Raw genomic sequence first — 23,439 nt, 5'->3', positions numbered from 1 at the left:
TCTCCAGAGGCCTTCAGTAAATACTTTGGTAAATTCCTTTAGAAACAAGCAGTAACTCTGTTTACGGCTGGATTCACACCTATGCAGTTTTAGTGCCTTTTGCAGATTTGCACTACAGTCCATTTAACATGGTTTCCTGCGGGACTCGTTGTGTAGAGCAAATCTGCAAAATGCAAAAAGCACTAGAAATGCATAGGTGTAAATCCAGCCTTAGTGTGGATTACATGTGGAATGCTGAGATATCTCAATATGGTCAGGCAAGCAATATAGAATATAGAATTTCTACTTGATAAGCACCTGCTTTTCACCTAGAAATAAAAACCTAACAGGGGTTCTAACTTTCCCTAAAGTGGCTATAGAAACACTTTAAAGGCGAACTCCAGGTTATGCAAATATTGTTGTTGCACCCTCTAGTCTAGTATAGACTACTAGAAATGTAGTGCACGTAAAACATAGTCTGGCTCTGGGATAAACCTGAGTCATGGAATCTGGGTCAGGGTTATTAGAGGCCAGGGCTGGATGACTAATCCTGGGAGCTCTCTGGTGTCCCCCGCCCCCCTGTTTCTACAGAGGTTAGGAGGGGTTACCTTGAATTTTAATGGCCCCTTAGCCAATCCCCAGCAGTGGACCTGGCAGGGGACTTAGAAAGCCATAAATAGACATGAGCCATGCCAGCAGGGGAGTCGGGAGAAAGATGGAGAAGCAGTGCTGAAGGGGAGGCTGTCAGTGGCCCTTGAAGGACTCCTGCTGGGGTGGGGTCTTACCGCGGGGCTTCAGGAAAGCTAGCCTGGAAGGATCCCACCACAGGAGGCAGTTGGGGGGATTTAGACTGTAGAGGCAGTGAGAGAGAGCAAGCAGAGACAGTGGGGTTGATTTACTAAAAGCAAATAGACTGTGCACTTTGCAAAGTGCAGTTGTACTCTGCAAGAACAGTTGCTCCAGAGCTTAGTAAATGAGCAGAAGCTCTGCTGACTTCCATCATCCAATCACGTGCAAGCAAAATTGCAGTGTTTTTATTTTCCTTGCACATGATTGGGTACTCTTTGCAAAGTAAAGCTTTACCTCATTTATTAAGCTCTGGTGCAACTGCAAAGTGCACACTCTTTTTGCCTTTAGTAAATCAACCTCAATAAGTAGATCAGCAGGATGCAGGGACAAAGAAAGGGGAGAGATTGTCAGCTGTAATAGTGCTCTTTTGAAGACTGTGGTGTGCCAAGTCTTCATCTAACCTTGCCTTAGGGAATCTACATGTGTGTGTGCCAGTCAGAGGACTGGGGGAAGCGAGCAGCAAGGTGGGCTGGTGACAGCCAGACAGGCTGGTAGAACTGGGCTCAGAGTCTACAGGGAGACAGAAGGAGATGCTGTCCACGCCACAATATGCTAACTTATCCACAAAAGGGACAGGGTGTTCCTAGCCTGTAATAGGCTGCTGCTCAATTTACAAAAAGACTGTTAATGTCACCAGAGTGATCAGCAGTTGCTTTACATTGTGAACCAAATTTGCACAGGAGGAAGGAAGAAGAGGATTTCTATGTATATAGGAAGGACATTTTCCCCATTTTTTCTGTTTTCCAGATATTTTCAAGTTGGTCATCCCATAATTCCCTACCCCATCCCAATTATCATCCTCTAATAAAACAACAAAAACAAGCCAAGGACCTTGGCTTGTGCTTTGAGATTGTGTAGACTAGCTGGTGTCCTCTACTGAGCATGCTCATATTTCAGTTATTTCCTAAGCTCTTCATTTGTTCCTTTTTCCTATCTGTGCAGCCCACATGACTGTAGAGTCACACATGTGGGCGAATACACAGTGGTAAATTACACTCCCCTCTCTCCTTCCTTCTCTATGTCTTCCTATTTCTAAACATTATGGGGGCAGGATATAGTATGCTGATTGATTACATTACATAGATAAATAGGCAAGGTTGAAAAAAGACCCAAGTCCATCAAGTCCAATCTATGTGTGTGATTTTATGTCAGTATTACATTGTATATCCCTGTATGTTGTGGTCGTTCAGGTGCCTGAAATTATCAATGCTGCCCACTGAAACCCCTGCTTGTGGAAGAGAATTCCACATCCTAACTGCTCTTACAGTAAAGAACCCTCTACGCAATTTAAGGTTAAACCTTTTCTCTTCTAATTTTAGTGAATGGCCGCGTGTTGAATTCCCTTTTGCAGAAAAGCTTTATGCCTATTATGGGGTCACCGATACGGTATTTGTACATTGAAATCATCAAGCGACTCTTCTCCAGAGAGAACAAGTTCAGTGCTCGTAACCTTTCCTCATAACTAAGGTCCTCCAGTTCCTTCATTAGTTTTGTTGCCCTTCTCTGGACTTTCTCCAGTTCCAGCACATCCTTCCTGAGGACTGGTGGCCAGAACTGAATTGCATACTCCAGGTGTGGCCGGACCAGAGTCCTGTAGAGTGGGAGAATTATCATTTTAATTCTGGAGTTAATCCCCTTTTTAATGCATGCCAATATTCTGTTTGCTTTGCTTGCAGCAGCTTGGCATTGCAAGCCATTGCTGAGCCTATCATCTACTAGGACCCCCAGATCCTTTTCTATCCTAGATTCCCCCAGAGGTTCTTCCCCTAGTGAGTAGATTACATTCATATGTTTGCCACCCAAATGCATTATTTTACATTTTTCTGCATTAACGACTTCAATACAGGGCACTTTCGCCCCTTTCCTTCCCAGGCCAATTTTCAGCTTTCATCGATCTTGCACTTTCAATAAGAATTGCGCGGTCATGCAACACTGTACCCAAATGAAATTTTTATCATTTTGTTCACACAAATAGAGCTTTCTTTTGGTGGTATCATTCACAAATCTTTTTTTTTTTTTTTTTTGCGATATAAGCATAAAAAAAGAGCAGAAATTTTGAAATAAATATATATTTTCCACTCTACACTAGTCTTTTAAAAAAGATCCAATAAAATCTACTTTTGTCATAAATTTAAGCCAAAATGTATTCTGCTACATATCTTTGGTAAAAAAATCCCATTAAGTGTATAATTATTGGTTTGTGTGATCACGGACATGTGTACGCAGATGATTATGTACAGATGTGCACAGATGATCACGGACATGGGTGCAGATGATCACAGGCATATGTGTGCAGATGATCATTGGGACATATGATTTTAGTGTTACATATGTGGGGACAGGTGTTTTTACTGTGTGGGGACAGCATTTTTGGGATACTATCACCAGCTGGCTGCAGCGATCTGCTCTCCTCTCCTCACTGCCAAATTCCATGTGAGGAGAGGAGAGCCAATCGCCTAGCAACCAGCTCTCTGTTTACATCACATGATGGCTCTGATTAGACACAGCCGTCATGTAATCAGCAGGGCCAATCACAGAGCCCTCCTGCAGATTGGAGATGCGCTGTGTCCAGGTGACACGAGCGCATTGGGATCGCACCGCTACACAGACATGTCCACTCAGAAGGAGGAAGCTCCCACCCAGCCATATACAGTATGTGCAGTGGCTGGGTGGGAGGTGGTTAAACCTCATTTGCCATGTAGTTGCCCACCCCATCAATTTGTTCAGATCTTCTAGCAAGGTTTCCACATCCTGCGGAGAAGTTATTGCCCTGCTTAGCTTAGTATCGTCCGCAAATATAGAGATTGAGCTGTTTATCCCTTCCTCCAGATCATTTATGAACAAATTAAATAGGATTGGTCCCGGGACAGAACCCCAGAGGACCCCACTTTCCACCCCTGACCATTCCGAGTACTCCCCATTTATTACTACCCTCTGAACTCGGCCCTGTTGCCAGTTTTCAAACTCACCCTATGGTCCATGCCATTGGACCTTACTGTGTACAGTAAACATTTATGGGGAACTGTATCAAATGCTTTTGCAAAATCCAGATACACCATTTCTATGGGCCTTCCTTTATCTAGATGGCAGCTCACCTCCTCATAGCCCTTGTACACACGGTCGGAGAATCCATCGGAATGTGTCCTATCGGACCATGTCGTAGGATAATCAGACTGTGTGTGGTATGCATCGGACTAATTCTGTCGGAATATCCATCGGACCCAATTTTCCAACATGTTGGAAATATTTCCCGACCAACTGGGCCAGTCGGACATACTCCGATCATGTGTAGAGAATTTTGATCGGACCAAGTGCCACGCATGCTCAGATCAAATTCCTACATCAAAGCTATTGGCTACTAGCCTGAATGTAGTCCCATTGTAACGAAATTAAGTCATCACGTTCTGAAAGATCTGATTTTTCGCCAACTTTGTCCGACCGTGTGTATGCAACAGTTTCGGGCAAAATCCGACGGATTTGGTTGTGGAAATCTCCGACCGTGTGTACAGGGGCATAGAAGGTTAATAGATTGGTTTGGCAAGAACAATTCTTCATGAATCCATGCTGATTACTGCTAATGATACACTGTCATTACTAAAATCTTGTATATAGTCCCTTATCATCCCCTCCAAGAGCTTGATGTAAGGCTAACTGGTCTGTAATTCCCAGGGATGTATCTTGCGCTTTTTTAATTATTGGTGCTAACGAAACGAAACGACGTTTTTCTTCAATCAGCTGGTACCATTCCAGTCAGTAGACAGTTCATAAAAATTAGAAACAATGATCTGGCAATTACTTGACTGAGTTCCTTAAGAACCCTCCGGTGTAAGCCATCTGGTCCTCGTGACTTATTAATGTTAAATTTTTCAAGTCTATTTCTAATTCTGTCCTCTGTTAGACATGAGGATGCTTCCTGTGACATGTCATGACATTGCAGTTTTGGTTACTGAAGCCCACCGATTCCCTCGTGAAGACCATGGATAAGAATACATTCAAAACCTTCACCATCTCTCCATCCTTAGTAACCAGATTCCCTTCATCATTCTTTATGGGCCCAATATGATCTGACCTCCCTTTCTTACTATTTATGTACTGAAAGAATTTCTTGTAGATTTTATTTTACTCTCCTCCTCTATGTGAGTTTCGTGTTTTATCTTAGCCGCCCTGATTGCTCCCTTACATTTCTTGTTGCATTCTTTGTAATGTTGGAATGCTGATGATGATCTCTCAGCTAGCATTTTTTAAAGGCCTTCTCCTTTGCTTTTATATGCATTGTTATGTTGGAGTTAAGCCACCCAGGACATTTACTAGCTCTTTTAAATGTATTTCCCATTGAGATGCACTGGCTAATGCACTTATTTAATATCCTCTTAAAGTATACTAATTTCTCCTCTGTGTTCTTTGTTCCTAAGATTTTATCCCAATTATTATCCTCTAGCAAGGATCGTAGTTTAGGGAAGTTGGCTCTTTTGAAATTTAGTGTCTTTGTATTCCCCTTATGTTTCATATTTGTGTGATTTATACTAAAATGAATTGACCTGTGATTGCAGTTTCCTAAATAGCCCTGTATTTCCACATCCGAGATCAGGTCTGTATTGTTGGTAATCAGTAGGTCTAGTAACGCTTTGTTTCTAGTTGGTGCATTTACCATCTGACCCATGAAATTGTCCTGCAAGATATTTAGGAACTGACGAGCCTTAGATGAATACGTGGTTTTTTCCACCCAGTTTGTTTGTCTGGATAATTAAATAGCAAATGCCCAGTAAAAAAAAGAGCGTACATTTTGAAAAAAATGCACTGTTTTTGGCTTTTTGCTATAATAAATATCCCCAAAAAATATATAAAAAAAAAACAATTTTTTTCCCTCAGTTTAGGCCGATACATATTCTTCTACATATTTTTGGTAAAAAAAAATCAAAAAAATCGCTATAAGCGATTATTGATTGGTTGGCACAAAATTTATAGCGTTTACAAAATAGGGAATAGTTTTATGGCATTTTTATTAATCTTTTTTTTTTACTAGTAATGGCGGCGATCAGCGATTTTTATTGTGACTGCAACATTATGGCGGACACATCGGACATTGTTGACACATTTTTGGGACCATTGTCATTTATACAGCAAACAGTGCTATACAAATGCACTGATTCCTGTGTAAATGACACTGGCAGTGAAGGGGTTAACCAGGAGGTGGCAGGGTAGGGGTTAAGTGTGTCCTAGGAGCATGTTTCTATCGGTGGGGGCGTGGCTGTGTTTTACAGATCACTAATCTCTGCTCCAAACACAGGGAGCAGAGATCAGTGTCACTTGTTGCTAGGCAGAACGGGGAGATGCTGTTTACATCGGCATCTCCCCGTTCTTCCTCCCCGTGAGACGATCGCGGGTATCCCCGCGGCGATCGAGTCCACGGGCCCGCGGTCAGACTCACGGGGGTCCTGACCAGTACACATATGTGCCGCCATCGGGGGGTACGCGATGGTACGGCGGCAAATTCAAAGGGACGTACCTGTACGCCCATTTGCCTGTCCGTGCCATTCTGCTGACGTACATCAGCGTGCGCCGGTCGGGAAGCGGTTAAAAGACTTTTGGATGTACATCTTAAAGGGCACAACATACAGGGGTATGGGAAAGCATTATAGATACTGATATGCATGCACCCACACAGGTTGAACTGGATGGACTATTGTCTTTTTTCAGCCTTACCTACTATGTAACTATATGTAACTATATAACATAAAAATACACTAATTGGGTGCATGTTTAGAAAGTGGATGTGACTGCTTATTTTTTTCACCTTTTACTATAACTATGCTGTAGCACTGGATTCATTGAGTCAAGCACAATTTATGCCGATGGGCCTATCTTATCAAATATAGCATACAATTATATTTAATAGGTGTTTTTGGTGTTATAGCATGGTTATTGGTTACCATTTGTTATGGAGCTAGACTGCATCTTTGTTGTATGTTTCTATTAAAGCTTATATAATCAGTCAAACTGTTGTTTACTGCAACAGCTAAAGCAAAAGTGGGCATCTGTAGCTTGAGACACACTGAACATTTCTGGAATCGCAGCACCTCGTCCTCTGTTTTCCTGCCTATTGACAACATAAATGGATGATACTACCCCTACTTTGGGTAATAACATCAAATTACTTTTTTAGGCAGTGTTTGCATTAGAATGACTTATTTGTTGCTTAAAATGTTTTTTTTTTTACTTTTTCAGTCACATTTGAGAAAAGCCCATTATATATGTATTATGTATTTCCATTCACGGTACACCAAAAAAAATATATTTTTTAAACATTTCCTACCTTTTCAATGTTTCTTAGTTCTCATGACTGACTTCAAGGATTTGTAAACAATGCCAGATTGAGTCTGACAGAAGAACAGGCCCAGCATGTTAAATGAAAAAAAAAACAGTAATCTCTGGTCGGAGCCGCTGTACTAACTATGCAATGTTAGTACAGAAATCTCCCCCTGCTGAGCTGTTATGTTTTGACAGGGGGATGGCCCTGCCAGGACACTCCAATCAGCACTGTCTGCCATTGGCTGATCACTAATCACGAGTCGGTCAGCTCCTGATTTTCCACCCTGTTAGTGACAATAAAATTATTGTGTGCAGTGATGTTAATATAATGTATAAACTCAGATCATCTTATTAACAAAAAGTGCTCAAATATTATACAAAAAAGTGTTCCAGTGCACTAAAGTGCTACGTGCAAAATTCTTCATGTGATGACATAAGTTGATATAAAATAATAAATATAAAGTCCATTCCAATGTAATCAGATCCAAAGAATATATTGGTGATGAACAAACGCGTTCTTGTATCCACTCAGGCGCTCCCCCTTCAGTGTGTGCGCTCACCTTAGAGCGCGTGACCTTGTAGTTAAGCTTAGTCGCATATGAACTTCCTCTGGGTTCAGTGTCTGTGCTGGGATCCAGGGCTGATTGCTTTTACGTTTTCCACATATAAGTATAACAGAGGAAACTAGATAGTGTGATATAATTTTAAATGATATTTATTGATTACAACAATAGCCCATTTAATAGGGTACTCACATTTAGTAGGTGCTGAAGTGCACCGCTCTTTACAGACAAAGCGAATACCACTGTGGCCGCTGAACTGATGGGTCCTTTCCACTCTGAGAACGCTCTGTTGTCTCCTGCACCGTCCTGTCTCCTCCCCAACGTGTGTCGATACCTTCCTCAGCTGGAATTCCAGGGAGGTTAAATTAAAAAAAAAATAGTTTTTTTGTTTTATAAAATCACAAGATTACAGATTAAACTTAAGGAATTGCAATCAATTGAACTGATTATTGTTAATTTAATTATCTTAATAGGAACCTGTCAATAATTCTGTATTTACAGACTGAAAAGATATGTGCATTGCCTTTTGAAACTTTAATGCCCTGTACATATGGTCGGACTTTCCGATGGCAAATGTGCGATCGGATCGTGTTGTCGGAAAATCCGATCGTGTGTGCGCTCCATCTGACTTTTTCTGTCGGAATTTCGACACACAAAAGTTTGAGAGCCGGATCTAAATTCCGATCGTTTAAATTCCGTTTGTGTGTAGACAATTCTGACAGACAAAGTGCCACGCATGCTTAGAATAAATTACTAGATGAAAGCTATTGGCTAGTGGCTACTGGCCTCTTTATAGTCCCGTCATATGCAGTTTACATCAACTCGCTCTGATTGATCGGATTTTATGACAACTTTGTACAACCGTGTGTATGCAAGACAAGTTTGGGCTGAAATCAGTCGGAAAAAAATTATTTTGTCGTCGTAATGTCCGACCGTGTGTACAGGGCATTAGAAGACCGTATAAAATATGAAAAATGTATACCAAAGTGAAGAAGTCAGACTCTATCAATGTCATCAATGGTACATCTTATTGAGAGAACCTGAACTGAGGAAACTGTGTTCAAAATTACATACAAAGGACTATTGATCAGTACTTCCTGTAGTTGATGTTTCCCTATCAGGTGATGATGCCCTTATGGCACAAACTGGACTTTTTTGCAACATTTCAGCTTTCTGGTGCTGCATGCAGGTATTCCGTCAGATATGGCAACCCATCAGATTTTGCAGTGGAAGTGACGTTCCGTTTCCCGCCATCTTGCTACACCCGCGCTCCTCCACAGTAACGATAGACAGAGAAAGGGGCAAGCGGACATCTTGTTACACCCACCGGAGTTTTGCATTTCAGTTATTTTTTAGCAGGAAACAGAGCTTATAATGTGAAATACAGTATATAGAAATCCTACGAAATGTTTAGATGTTGAATTTTAAAAGCAGCGGCAAACCGGCTTTTTTTCACAGGTTTGCCAATGTGAAAGAACACTGCTGCTTTTATAATTCAACACGTAAGCAGTCCAATGGATTTCCAAATACTGTTTTTCACCTTATAAGCATGAACATAACTGTGAAATGCAAAACATAACTGTGAAATGCAAAACTTTGGTGGGTGTAACAAGATGTCCGCTTGCCCCCTTCTTGGTGTATCGTTACTGTGGAGGAGTGCGGAGTGTAGTAAGATGGCAGCGACGCAACGTCACTTCCGTTACCAATTCTGACGGGTCGCCATAGCTGACAGAACACAGGCAGCCCATGTAAGCCCAGTGGACATGGCCACTGGTCCTAATGTAGCAGGCATGCAGGCTCGAGTGACAGCCCTGCCACGCACTTTGTCTACATTTGGGGCTACCCACTCACACCCACATTCCTGTCAAATTATGACCAGCAGATGTGTCAATGCAGCTTCTGTGTCCTAGTAGACTTCAGTGCACTGCCTGCATGCAGCACCTGGAAGTTGAGACACTGGGGTAGATTTACTAAAACTAGAGGACTCCAAATCTGGTGCAGCTGTGCATGGTAGTCAATCAGCTTCTAACGTCAGCTTGTTCAATTAAGCTTTGAAGATAAAACATGGAAGCTGATTGGTTTCTCTGCAGAGCTGCACCAGATTTTGCACTCTTCAGTTTTATTAAATAACCCCCATTGTGAAAAATGGCCCATTCATGCTATACAGGCCTTACTGACGTGCAATGACTTGTTTTGCACTGTAATGCCGCATACACACAGTCAGATTTTCAGACGGAAAATGTTCGATGGGAGCTTTTTGTCAGAAATTCTGACCTTGTGTAGGCTCCATCGGACATTTTCCATCGGAATTTCTGACATCTGGATCTCAAATTTTCCGACAACAAAACCTACTATGTAACTATGTCATGCCTCTATGATAACTGGTGACCTGACTAGCTGAGGAAGAATCAAGCATGTGGGTTAAAGGTGGAGGAATTGCAGGTCTACAGAACGAATGCAACGCAATGTAGCAGTAACCTGGAGATGTTTGCATTGCAACTTTCTCTCCAGCAAGGAAAACAGTACATTAGTGACATCACCAAATCTCACTCCAATTTTGATGAGATTAGCAGTCAAGCTGCAGAGTGCTTTGGTCCTCATACTGCATAAATAGAGCAACGAGGCTCAAAGTTCAGGAAGTATGCAACAGTAAATCTTTCAGGATACTACCCCGGCAGAATTAACAATTTTGTTTCCTATAAGAATAAAAGAAAGACCAGTGTGCTGCTGTTTCTCATCCCTCAGCTCTCTGAGCTCCCTATACAGCTAAGAACACACACATATATGTTGTATGTAAGTACACAAATTTTTATATATATATATATATATATATATATATATATATATATATATATATATATATATGCAAACGTTTTGCCTTTCATTTCCGTTATTACTCCTGAAATTAGACTGAAAATATTTAGTAAATTTGTTTTGAAAAATAACACAATATATTGTAAAGGATCTTCAAATTATAAAAAGAAATAATTAAAAAACCATTTACTTAATTTTCTCAAAGGTCCATTTTTTTGTTCCAACGTTACATTTTTAATTATCTGGCATGGCATCCTACAAGGGCTTTGGAAAAGCTCAAGCTTTATAACCAGCTGTTGAACACATCTCTGGAGGAGACATTCTATTCTAAGCTACTGTTTGTGTGCAACAAATAATATTCTTCCGCTAAACACTGAGGTTAATTTACTAAAGGAGTAGAGAATGTTTACTTTGCAAAGTGAGTGTTTACCTAGTTTAATAAATAAGGTAAAGCTGTGTCCATGCCAGCAATCCAATTATGTCATGCAGAAATCTATTTTTTCCCTTATATAAAAATGGGTATTCCAAGTAAGCAAGGTTTTACAGTAAAATAGTATTAAACCCAAAAAGCAAACATTTCTTATATTGCAGTTCACCAATTCTCAGATGTAATGGCTGCATTCGTTTTCTTTTTTAGGCTTTTTTTTAAACTTTTTTTTCATCTGGTGATCTGGCCAGTAAGTCTGTTGTTTGTCACCGGCTTGCTTGCAGATATAGCGGTTAGATGGATTATACTAACCATTTATCACTGACAGGGGTGATTATATTAATCAGCTTTTATTTATTTTTTTTATCATAAAAAGAAAAAAAAAAAAGTTTGCTGTAACTGTTTACAAAGCGTGAGCTGGCGTTTGGCTTCAGTTTAGTGTATCTAAATCTACTGGTGCATCTACACTTCCCTCCACCCAGATAGGGTTTAATTACTGAAGCTGGAAAGTACAAAATCAGGCTCACTTCTACATAGAAACCAATCAGCTTCTAACCTCAGCTTGTTCAATTAAGCTTTGGTAATAAAACCTGGAAGCTCATTGGTTTCTATACAGAAGTGAGCTTGATTTTGTACTCTCCAGCTTTAGTAAATAAACCCCAATGGGTACTTAAAAGTGGGGTATGTCTGTTATATTTGGTTTTGGCTGTGCTGCAATTGGCTGCAGCACCAACCAATCAGTGGCTGCCAGCACGCTGATTGGTCGCCGGCACCCGACCATCAATTACGGACATTACTAAAGAGAGACCTGTGTAGGTAAACAAACACAGGGCTCTCTTCTGACAGCAGTAATGTGCTGATTTTTTTCGGCTAATTGCTTAGTAAAAACAACAAAAACAGTGCACAGTAACATTTGTTGGCCACACATTTAACCCCTTGATCGCTGTAGATGCTAACCCCTTCCCTGCCAGTGTCTTTAGTACAGTGACATTACATATTTTTTGCACTGATCTCTGTATTGGTGTCACTGGTTACCAAAAAAGTGTCAAAATTAGTTAGGTGTCCGATTTGTCCGCTGCTCACCGCCATTGCAAGTAAAATAAAATAAAAAAAATCCATAAATATATCCCATAGTTTGTAGACGCTATAACTTTTGCACAAACCAATCAGTATACGCTTTTTTTTAACAAAAAGTGAATCTAAATTTGCCTGTATATCTAACAGCAGAGTTTGAAGATGTTAGCTTCCAAAAATGTATCTTTGTGTACAAAATGGGCTTTGCTTACAAACTTTAAAACATTTTTTTTCCTGATTTACCATGTTGTTTAGTTAAATAATTACCATACGTTAATTATCATATTGCTTAAATTGTTTTGCAGGTCCAATAAAACCAGAATTCAATGTAAAATCAACTAGTGCGAGTTTTACAAAAATGCCCTTAATGTTTTTTAAAAGGGGTCCAATTATTTCACTGCATGTGGAACATTAATAATACAATGTGCCTTTGTTGGTGTCAGTGAGAGGAATAGTGCCCCATGATTGGTGTCCATGAAAGGAATAGTGCCCCATTGTTGGTGTTAATTAGAGGAATAGTGCCCCATGATTGGTGTCAGTGGGGGGAATAGTGCCACAGCATTGGTATCCATGAGAGGAATAGTGCCCCATCGTTGGTGTTAATGAGTGAAATTATGCCCCATCATTTATGTCATTGGGTGGAATTGTGCCAATCATTGGTATCAGTGGCAGGAAAAGTGCCCCATTATTGGTGTCAGTGGAAGCAATAGTGCCCAATCATTGGTGTCAGTGGGAGGAATAGTGCCCAATCATTGGTGTCAGTGGGAGGAATAGTGCCCAATCATTAGTGTCCATGAGAGGAATAGTGCCCCATCGTTGGTGTCAGTGGGAGGAATAGTGGCCCATCATTGGCAACCATGAGAGGAATAGTGCCCCATTGTAGGTGTCAGTGGGAGGAATAGCCCCCATTGATGGTGTCAGTGAGGGGAATAGTGCTCCATTGATGGTGTCAGTGAGAGGAATAGTGCCCCATTGGTGTCAGTTAGAGGAATAGTCCCCATTGTTGGTGTCAGTGAGGGGAATAGTGCCCCATTGTTGGTGTCAATGAGAGGAATAGTGCCCCATTATTGGTGTCAGTGAGAGGAATAGTGCCCCATTGTTGGAGTCAGTGAGAGAAATAGTGCCCCATTGTTTGTGTCAGTGGGAGGAATTATGGCTCACTGGTAATGTCAGTGAGAGGAATAGTGCTACAAGGGCCCATATAAAGCCAAGCAAAGGGCAGCCTCCGACCCCCAGGCCTAAATCAAAGACATAGTAGGTAGTTCGGGGACCACTGCCCTAAATCAAAGACATACAATATGGGCCTTATATACCAGATCTGTGGCTACCAGAGAATTCTGCCCCTGAATAAAAACTCTACAGACCTCAGCCTGGATATTGTTACCAACAAATGCACTTCCTTTTCAGAAGAGAATGGCTGGAAAAAAGTCTAAACAAAAAGAAGGAATAAGGAGTCATTCTTCAAAACTTGGCAACCTTTTATTAGTAAAACCTCAACACAAACTAAACATACAATAATAGACTGCTTCATATACACGGAGTGGCATTGTTTAGAGATGTCACAAGGATGTTCTCTTGTAATATTATAACATTTTTTCTTTAATTGTTTACTGTTAATCCAGTCTCTGTTCAGTATCCTGTGCGTGGTGGATGGGGAAGGGAGCTTTTTACTGTAAATATTGCTACTGTTTATCATTCCTGCTTGAATTGTCTCTCTTCATTTGTCTAAAGTAGAAGTAAAAGTTTGTTAACAACTGTCAACATCGAAATAAGGGAATTGCCATCGTTGACTTGTTTTGGAAGGGTATAATTGTCTGGGTTGGTTGGGTCTGGGTCTGGTTGGCTGTCATTCTTATCCTTCACTCGGTGTTTAGTAGACATGTGCATTCGTTTTCGTCTAAATGCGTTTTCGTCCGAATTTCGGGTATTGTTTTAACAAATGATAACGAACGTGCAGAATCAGAAAACCGAAAGATCCGACATAAACAAATGCTTTATTTTCTGTTTAGCTGAGTCGAAACACACTGAAGTCATAGTAAAGTCAGAACTTCTGATTTGCATACCTGGTTTGGGTTAGTAACTGAAAGTACTGAAGCCATTGGATCACTTACCCAGCCATCATTCTCAGAAGAAAGTAGGCAATGGCAACATGGAAACATGTTACTCTCTCAACATACTTTAGGTTTTCCTTTTAAAGGGAATACATAGTGGTTTTGCACATATTTTTGTTTTTGACTAGTGATGGGAGAATCTCCTATCAATTCATTGAGGGGAAAATTCTGTGATCCTTGGAGGCAACTGCCATTGAAGTCTTTGGAGGGCAAATTTTCTTGGAATATTTTGGCTATTTTTAGGACTAATAAGTAAACTACTATTCAAAAATTCAGCTATAGTGTTATAGTCTTTGGCAGTAACATTCAGCAAAACATAAGACTATTAAATAGCAGGCTTTGGGATTCCTTAAAGCTGTACATGGTAGTACAGATTGATTTTCATGTACAGTCTCTATTATAGGTTATTGACCCTTCTAAACCTTCTCACCAAAGGTTTAGGGCCATGAGGTGTGTTATTATTTGGAATCTGGAACCCACAGGATTTGCCTCAAATCCATAGTAGCAGTAAACTCAGATCACATCTCTGCTCAGGAGTAAGAAAAAAATGTATTAATTTTTAAGTCAGATGAAAAAATATATATTTGGTGAATATTATGCATTCTTCTATGAAGTTAGCAGGCTCCCCTTTACGTTTCCCTTTGTCTTCTTTATTGTAAAAAGCTCATAGTTTACAGAACTCAATATGTCCAGCTGAAAGTTACAGGCAGATGAGTCAGAGCCCCTTATTGGTCCTTATCCTGAATGTCTCAATCGGACATTTTAGTAAAAGACATAGGGGTTGATTTACTAAAGGCAAAAATACTGTTTACTTTGCAAAGTGCAGTTTTGCTTCCACATGATTGGATGACGGAAGTCAGCAGAGCTTCTGATCATTTACTAAGCTCTGGAGCAACTGCACTTGCAGAGTACAATTGCATTTTGCAAAGTGCAACCCCATTGTGCATGAAAAAAAAGATTAAAAAAGATTATTATTATTATTAAGATTATTATTATTAAGATTATTATTACTATTATTATTAAGATTATTAGTACAGTATCCAAAAAATATACTGTGTATATATATATATATATATATATATATATATATATATATATATATAAAACAAATACATTTGAGCCAAAGTCATAACGTTTTATATAAATTGTATCTGCTTTGATGCCATTGTCATGCATTTACAGTTATTCATTATTAGGTGGATGGATAAATAGATAGATAGATAGATAGATAGATAGATAGATGATAATGACAACCATAAAGATGGCCTACTTAATAAGGAACTACAAATCCATAAGTATGGATAATATAAAGCATTTCTGACCATGTATCAGTTGATATTAATACTGTTTATATGCAAGACAACTGGTATTTGGCTGGGATTATTACAGTGCCAAACAAAAGGACAATCTTAATTTTAAAATTTACATTAAAATACAAGATTAAAAATGCAATATTTAAAAATTATTTGCACATGCCCGGTATATGGTCAAATTAGACAATCACAGAAATATGTTGAAAAGGGGGTTGTAGTGTAGTGTATGATCCCAACATGTTTCGTTGAATTTGGAGACCACTACTATTCAACAAACTATCACAAAATACAGACATGTATAAAAAAATAGTCAGTAATTGGGCGCCCTCACATTTATCCTTCATAAACTACACATAATGTAAGTAAACATATTAGCCTGATCTAGCCATATGTTGGACATATAACATATGTCCACTGTATATTTAGACACATTTTATATGTATTATCTATCCGAGCCTTCCTGTGTCTCCTGTGGTCCCATAGTTGTGTATACGATCGGGTTGTTTCTCTTTGGTGGTCAATGGGTAAGCTTGGTTTGGTTTAAACAGAGTGAATATTGTGCAATACATATATATATATATATATATTTTTAAATGTATATAAATTGATTGATGTATACTATACAATGCTGCTATACCAATTACTGACTATTTTGTATACATGTCTGTATTTTGTTATAGTTTGTTGACTAGTAGTAGTCTCCAAATCCCCTGAAGAAGCCAAATTTGGCAAAGCATGTTGGGATCAGACACTAAACTACAAACACCTATTCCACATATTTCTGTGATTGTCTAAAGTGACCATATATAGGGCATGTGTAAACAATTTTTAAGTATTGCATTTTTAATCCTGTATTAAATAAACTGTGTATGTTTTAAACTTAAAGTGGTTGTAAACCCTTACAACACACTTTGACCTACAGGTAAGCCTAGATTAAGGCTTACCTGTAGGTCCAAGAAATATCTCCTAAACCTACACGGTTTAGGAGATATTTGCCGAAAGACAGGCACCGGTAGACAGCGGCGCACAGGTGCACTGAGCGCGGCACCATCAACGCCGAATATGCCGTGCGTGGCGGCTCCCGTGCGCATGCGCGGGAGTGACGTCATCGCGGCTTCGCCGAATGACAGCGGCGGAGCAGCGAAGACCCACCGAGAAGATGGATGCGCCGGACTACAGGGGACAGCGGTGACATCGCTGGCTCCTGTGTCAGGTAAGTGATACATAATGGACTACTATGCGATGCATAGTAGTCCATTATGCTTTACCTTTGCAGGGAATGAAAGAGGAAGTAAACTCATCAGGGTTTACTTCCTCTTTAAGATTGTCCTTTTGTTTGGCGCCATTATAATCCCAACCAAATACCTGTTGTTTTGCTTATATTTCTCCAGGGATGAGGTGCCTGGTGTAACGCTGTCACCTAATTGATGTACCACAAAGATTAGGACAGTTTAGTTACAACATTGATATTTTATTGCACATTCCTGCTCTTAGTACACTATGATCAAAGAATTCCATTATCTCAGAGATGAGTATTAATAATATGAATAATGTGTATTTTATGTCTTTCTACAGACAGCCCAGACCGTTTTAGTCGTTGTGGTGGTGTTTGGAATTTCATGGCTTCCTCATCACGTGATCTATATGTGGGTTGAATTTGGAAACTTTCCACTAACGCAGGCTTCATATGTCTTCAGAATTACTGCCCATTGTCTTGCATACAGTAACTCCTCGGTGAATCCAATAATTTATGCTTTCCTCTCTGAAAATTTCCGGAAGGCCTACAAGCAAGTATTTAAATGCCAAATTGGCTGCGACTCCATGCAGACTGATGCTAAAGAAATAAAAAGCAAAATGGAGACTCCACCTTCTACAAACTGCACTCATGTTTGACTCAGATAATACGGTTGCAATGTTCAGATCTTTTTGTGCAGTAATGAGGTTTCAAAGCACAAGGATACTTGGCAAAACTTGCAAGTATATTGTCTAGTTTTGATGTACGTAGCTGGCATTTGCTTCAGTTAGCTTACATTTACTAAGTTACATATTTTAAGCTACTGCTACTACATGATAGGTACAAAAACAAATGAAGTACTCTTAATCACAAGAGACACATGGAGGGTATCCTGGTAATCTTTAAAGCTGTAAATGAAAATATTTTTATTTTTAAAAATCATGCAACATGCTACCTGAGCTGGTTTATGTTGTATGCAAAAATGTAATTAAATGTCTATTATATCCTGTGATGCATTTTAGAATTCTGTTCTGCTGTTATTATATCTGCTGTAAAATGTAGCTTCTTACAATAAAACTGATAATGCCACTAAAACGCATGCTATAAAACATTTTTAAGACCTAAACTATTCAAAGCATCCTTTTTTATATGAATAATGACTTAAAGTTGAACTCTAGGCCAAAACCTCAATTCATAAGCTTGCCAAAGGATTTACCAAAAAATCCTATTTATCCAATCCTGAAATGTACACATTTTTGATTTTCCTCTGCTGCCTCTCTCCAGCCTGTGACGGAGAAAGGAGCAAACTGATGAGCTAATCTCTTATGTCACTCCATTCTCTCCTTCAATCAGCAGGAGCCTTTTTATTACATAGGCACTGCAGTAACGCTCATTATATGACTTCTTCATTTCCCTCTACAGCTCTGCTGTACGAGGGCTGGAAGAGGCCAATACATAACACACAACTTGCAATTAAGATAACACATTTAAAGATGTATTAATGAATACAGATCTGTCGTAATGTGTGTCTTTTATATCTCTATGGAGTTCAGCTTTAATGTTAATAAATGTTTAATTCTTTTTAAAATGTGTCTAGTGTGATGGTCAGCTGATGTGTACCAGCTATTTGCTAAACACACAAGAGGTATTTTTTGATGGAGCATCATTTAGATGCAATGTGCATTTTTAAATTCTGTATTTATTAATGTATTCATTTCATGCAATGTGTAGGTCAATATGTGAGCTCAAAAATTATAATGCTAAAACAAATTTCTGTAACTAAGCCAATTTACTATTTTAAATGTTACATGTCTAAATTGAATCTTTTTTTTTTTTTTCCTTTTTGCTCATACATACAATTCTAAGATACGACTTTTCAATGTGACATATGGCCATGTTGTTTTTTTTCCTTAGTAAATAAATGAAAAAGATATACTCAAATGATTAATGTGACACAGGTCAAGGATTCAAACGGGAATATTTACTACAGAAATATTTTCTTTGCTTAGCCAAGCAAGAGTGTGATATATTTCTTTTTTTAGGCTGAATTTATTGTAAGGATGTATAAAATTACTATTTTGTTTTACCGCACAATGAAATTTGTCACCTAATGTATCAGGCATGATGTTTCCATGGAAATATTTGAATTCTTTATAAAGTGATGAAACTAGATTGGTGAGGGACAATCACATTTAGGAATAGGCAACAGTTGTGAAAGCAAATATTAACAAAATAAATGCTGGAATAATACAAATAACTACCTGATGACATTTTTCACAACACAATTTTGGCAATTAATTTTTAGCGTATTATCATAATATTTTCACAGTACTGATGTATTTATTGATACATTTAAAATTATAGTGATTAATTCATCTGCAGGAAATGTGGAAATGTTTGGTGAATATAACATTTACTGGTTTATAAATATGTCCCTCTGTTAGCGATTATTCCACAAAATATACAGGGGAGGATTTTCTTCACTTAAAGTGTTACTAAACCCACAACAGTAAAATCAATCTCTCTCTCTCACATCTATCTATCTATCTATCTATCTATCTATCTATCTATCTATCTATCTATCTATATGAATGTATCAATCTGTATATGCAGTTAAGCATGATTGTTATAGTTACTTTGGAACATAAGGTGTCAATCCTCTGCATTTTGTAAAAAAGCTTTTTGATCCTGGCTTTTCTGATCCTCCGCCTCTTTTACTGTCCCTGGTCCATCTGCTGATAGTACAGAGCCCTAGGAGGCACTCTGCACATGCTCAGTTTAGTGTGTATTGCTAGAGAGTTTTTTTTTTTTTTTTGGGGGGGGGGTGCATGTGATTAGCACAGGGCCAATCAGCACTGTCCAGACAGAGGTTTATGAGGTCATACAGCTACATAGGACAGTCAGAGGGGAATGAAAACTCCTCCTGCAAGCTTTAATCAGTATTCTGCTGGACACTGATAGAAGTCACAAGACTGCTATACAGGCATACCCCACTTTTAATATTTTGCTTATGAGTAAAGGTATTTAGCAATTTATATTTACTAAAATAATTGCATTTCCATGTGTCCTGTGGGAGACCAGATATAGGGAATGCAGGGTCCTGCGTTTAGTAACACTTTAAGTAAGTCAGTGTTTCCTTATTCATGCACTTATATGGAAGATAAATAACCATTTTGTCTTTAATTGGACTACAGATGGGTGGAACTGTGAATTGGGTTTATTGAGTTAAAGATTGTAAACAACCTATTCAGTTTAAAATAGAAATGAAAGGAAAAACATAATAAATCCTGTTTTTCCCTTTTTATGTGATCACATATCCTCTGTTCTCAGCTGCATAAGAGGTTGTGGGGGGGGGGGAGGGGAGGGAGAGAAGCAGCAGCACACTGAGTTTTCCAGTAAATGGCTGTGCAATGGGGGGGGGGGGGGTGTCAAGACAAGTCTGATCATTGGAGGAAAGTACACTGAGTTCCCAGCATAGCTAGAAAACTGATCACGTTGTGTTATCCTGCTTGGTGTTTTTAATAAGAAAGCAGAGGGACTGACAGAGGAAGCAATACAAAAAGAAAACAATACTTTCTTATACAAGTACATAGTACAGCAGGCACATATCAGGAATATAAAGTGTTTGGGTAACAAATGCTTTAACCTCTTCCCCTCCAACCACCGCAGTTATACTGCGACAGGTTGGCTCCCCTGCTACGATGGCTCGCGGGATTGGGATAGCAGGCACCTGCTGCACAGCGGGGATGCCGGTACTCGTGGCCGACGGTTGCAATGACTGCTGGCCACGAGCGATCATGAGCAGGAGATACAGAAACAGGGACAAGTATGTGTAAACACACACTTTCCTGTTCTGTTCTGACAGGAGTGATAGATCATGTGTTCCTATTAGCTAGGAACCATGATCCTTCACTTCCTCCAGTCAGTCCCTTTCCCCATCAGTTTAAATTACCTCCCAGGGAACACAGTTAACACCTCGAATGGCTCCTAGTGTTAACTCTTTCACTGCCAGTGACATTTTTTCAGTAATCAATGCAATTTTATAGCATTGATCGCTGTATTAATGCCAATGGTGCCAGAAATGTGTCAAAATTGTCTAATGTGTCTGCATAATGTCACAGTCAAGATAAAAATTGCAGATCGCCGCCATTACTACTATTACAACAAAACAATCAATATTTACGCTTATTGAGATTTTTTTTTACAAAAAATATGTAGAAGAATACATATCAGCCTAAACTGAGGGAAAAAAAAATGTTTTTATATATTTTTGGGGGCTATTTATTATAGCAAAAAGTAATGTGTTTTTTTTCAAAATTGTCAATCTAAAAACCACAGAGATGATCAAATACCACCAAAAGAAAGCTCTATTTGTGGGAAAAAAAGGACATCAATTTTGTTTGGGTAAAATGTAGCACGACCACGCAATTAATTGTCAGTTAAGCGATGCAGTGCCGAATCGCAAAAAGTGCTCTGGTCAAGAAGGGGGGAAATTCTTCCGGTGCTGAAGTGGTTAAGGCAAAATACTTCTTTGGTAAATAGCCTTTTTAATCCATTATCCTTTTACTGATATACCAATGTAATTTCATGAGTGCTATATATTTTATGTGCCTCTTCCTAACAAACTATAAAAACAGGATATACTAATCTAAAAACATCCACCCATTGTATAGATCTCTTGTAAGTGCTGTTCATAAGCAGAGATAGTATTGTATTGTGGTAGTATTGTAGGATAGCAGAACACTGCACAGTGCATGCATAATAACCAGTTTTCCCTTTTAGTACCCAGGTTCCCAGAGCCCTGACCCATCTGCTATGCAAACAACTACCCAAAATCCTTTATAAAGGGCCTGGCTCAGCCCACTCCTGCCTTCTAATACCTGCAGTTGGCCCACTAATGTTGGGTTAACATTACTGCTTAGAGGAGATATACCAGAACAGCTCTAGATTTGGTACCCCTAGGAATTGAACTGGCCTGGAAGTGCCTGTTGTATGCTAAATGCAGCAGTTGATGTAAGTTTTGTTCACTTTATGAGTCTTATCTAATGATGGATGTATATCTGCTATTTTAAAGAAGGGTAGCAATGGAAGCCTAAATATTCCTTCAACACAGGCTTCCTTTAAATCTGAACTCCAGGTAGACAGCTAAGACAGATAAAAAAAAGAAGCATTAATGGGAATTGTCTTATCTGCGAAAGGATTTGTAGATCTGTCTACAAAGTCCTGAGGTTTACAGTTCTACCACATGGCACAGACAGACTAGAAACTGGACTTTTCTTGGCTGCAGTTAAGCAACACAACAGCAACTATGAGCGGAATGGATGGAAGGAGCAGACTTATGAGGTCATCTTTATACTCTCTCCCTCTGACAATTTTTTTTTTTGTCAGCACATGTGAATGCAGAATGTCTAATTGGCCCAAATATGTCCCTCCTTCACAGAGGCGGCCTGTCCATTAGGAGTGCACGGGCACCACCCCCCCCCCCAGTCATGCATCAGTTTTTTTTTTGAGCCATGTGATTTGAGCCAGAGGCTCTAATAGACTTAAAAAAAATGATGGGCTCGGGGGTGCAGAGCACTGCGCTCCGAGCCCACCCAGTTGTGTGGCAATAGTGAAATATTATTCACTATTGCCACACTGATCCTCTTCCCAGTCAATAAGTAAGTGGGTCTTGAGACCCGTCACCTGATTGTCTGAAAGGACAGGGGATCCTATTGCACGCCTAGGAGGAGGGAGGAGACACACGGCGGAAGCCACCATGATGGAGTGGAGGAGAGGACACAGGAGTCTCCACCCGCCGGAGCGCTGCCCACGCGCAACCTGTGGGGTAAGTGCTGACTGACCGACTGACCTAGAATGGGTGGCCGATCGGGGGGGTGGTTGTTGGCCACCCCCACAAAAAAAACACTGCTTTTTCACCCAATCACCCGGAGTGCCACGCTACAAAAGAACTGTACAGAAGATTAAAAGAGGTGGAACTTAAGTAAAATTTAAGTATTTATACATTTAAACTATTTTTACTTTTTAAATAAATGTATAACTTCATTCATTTGTGTTCCTTATTTTTGTTATACATTTCTGTCTATATGTCCACCAAACTTCGAATGTTTATTCAGCATTATTAGCATATCATTAATTGCTAGTAGTAAATTGTTGTACCGAGATACTCATGGGTACAAGTAGGAAAGTAAAAATGTGTGTGATATTTTGTTTGTGACTAAATTAATAAATTTTGAGGTGAAGGCTTTGAAAAACACTTCAAGCCATACGTGAAGAAGGAAAGTAAGTGCCCGTTCACACAGGGGCAACGCGACTTGCAGCGCGACTCACAGACGTGACCTGCACACGACTTCAGCGGCGACTTGCAAAATGACTTCTGTATAGAAGTCAATGCAAGTCGCCTGAAGTCGCCCCAAAAATAGTAAAGGAACCTTTTTCTAAGTCGGAGCGACTTGAGTCGCTCCTATTAGAACGGTTCCATAGTACAGAACGGAGCGCGACTTGTCAGGCGGCTAAGTCGCCCGACAAGTCACGGTAGTGTGAACGGGCACTAAGGGGTAGCAGTGACCTTCCATACATTCATTTCAGGTCATTCTCCTGGTCAATGTATTTTAAATCACAGTGTAGACTTATTGACCTCACCTGTTATGCATCTGAGATACCTTCAGTAGAACCTTCAGTAGAACTTCCCAGGAAAGTTCTTCAGACATTTGTGACATGATTTGTGATGATTTTAAAAGTGTCTTTATATGTTTGTGTCTTTTTG

At 39.5% G+C, this 23,439-nt stretch overlaps 1 protein-coding gene across 1 annotated transcript in view; it reads left to right on the top strand.

The window, feature by feature from the left end:
• GALR1 (galanin receptor 1) overlaps nucleotides 1–20,016 on the top strand; it is a 371,160-nt gene extending 351,144 nt beyond the window's left edge. The window contains exon 3 of the mRNA XM_077492339.1: nucleotides 17,015–20,016. Within this exon, the coding sequence (XP_077348465.1) occupies nucleotides 17,015–17,332 (318 nt within the window). The 3' untranslated portion in view covers nucleotides 17,333–20,016. The remainder of the gene's footprint in view (nucleotides 1–17,014) is intronic.
• Nucleotides 20,017–23,439: the final 3,423 nt, after the last annotated feature.

This window comes from Lithobates pipiens, unplaced genomic scaffold (genome assembly GCF_037356315.1).
Source record: "Lithobates pipiens isolate NorthernLeopardFrog02 unplaced genomic scaffold, aLitPip1_a1.2 Scaffold_19, whole genome shotgun sequence".
Lineage (NCBI taxonomy): Eukaryota > Metazoa > Chordata > Amphibia > Anura > Ranidae > Lithobates > Lithobates pipiens.
Note: the sequence above shows the minus strand (reverse complement) of the source record. Positions and strands in the feature narration are given on the sequence as shown.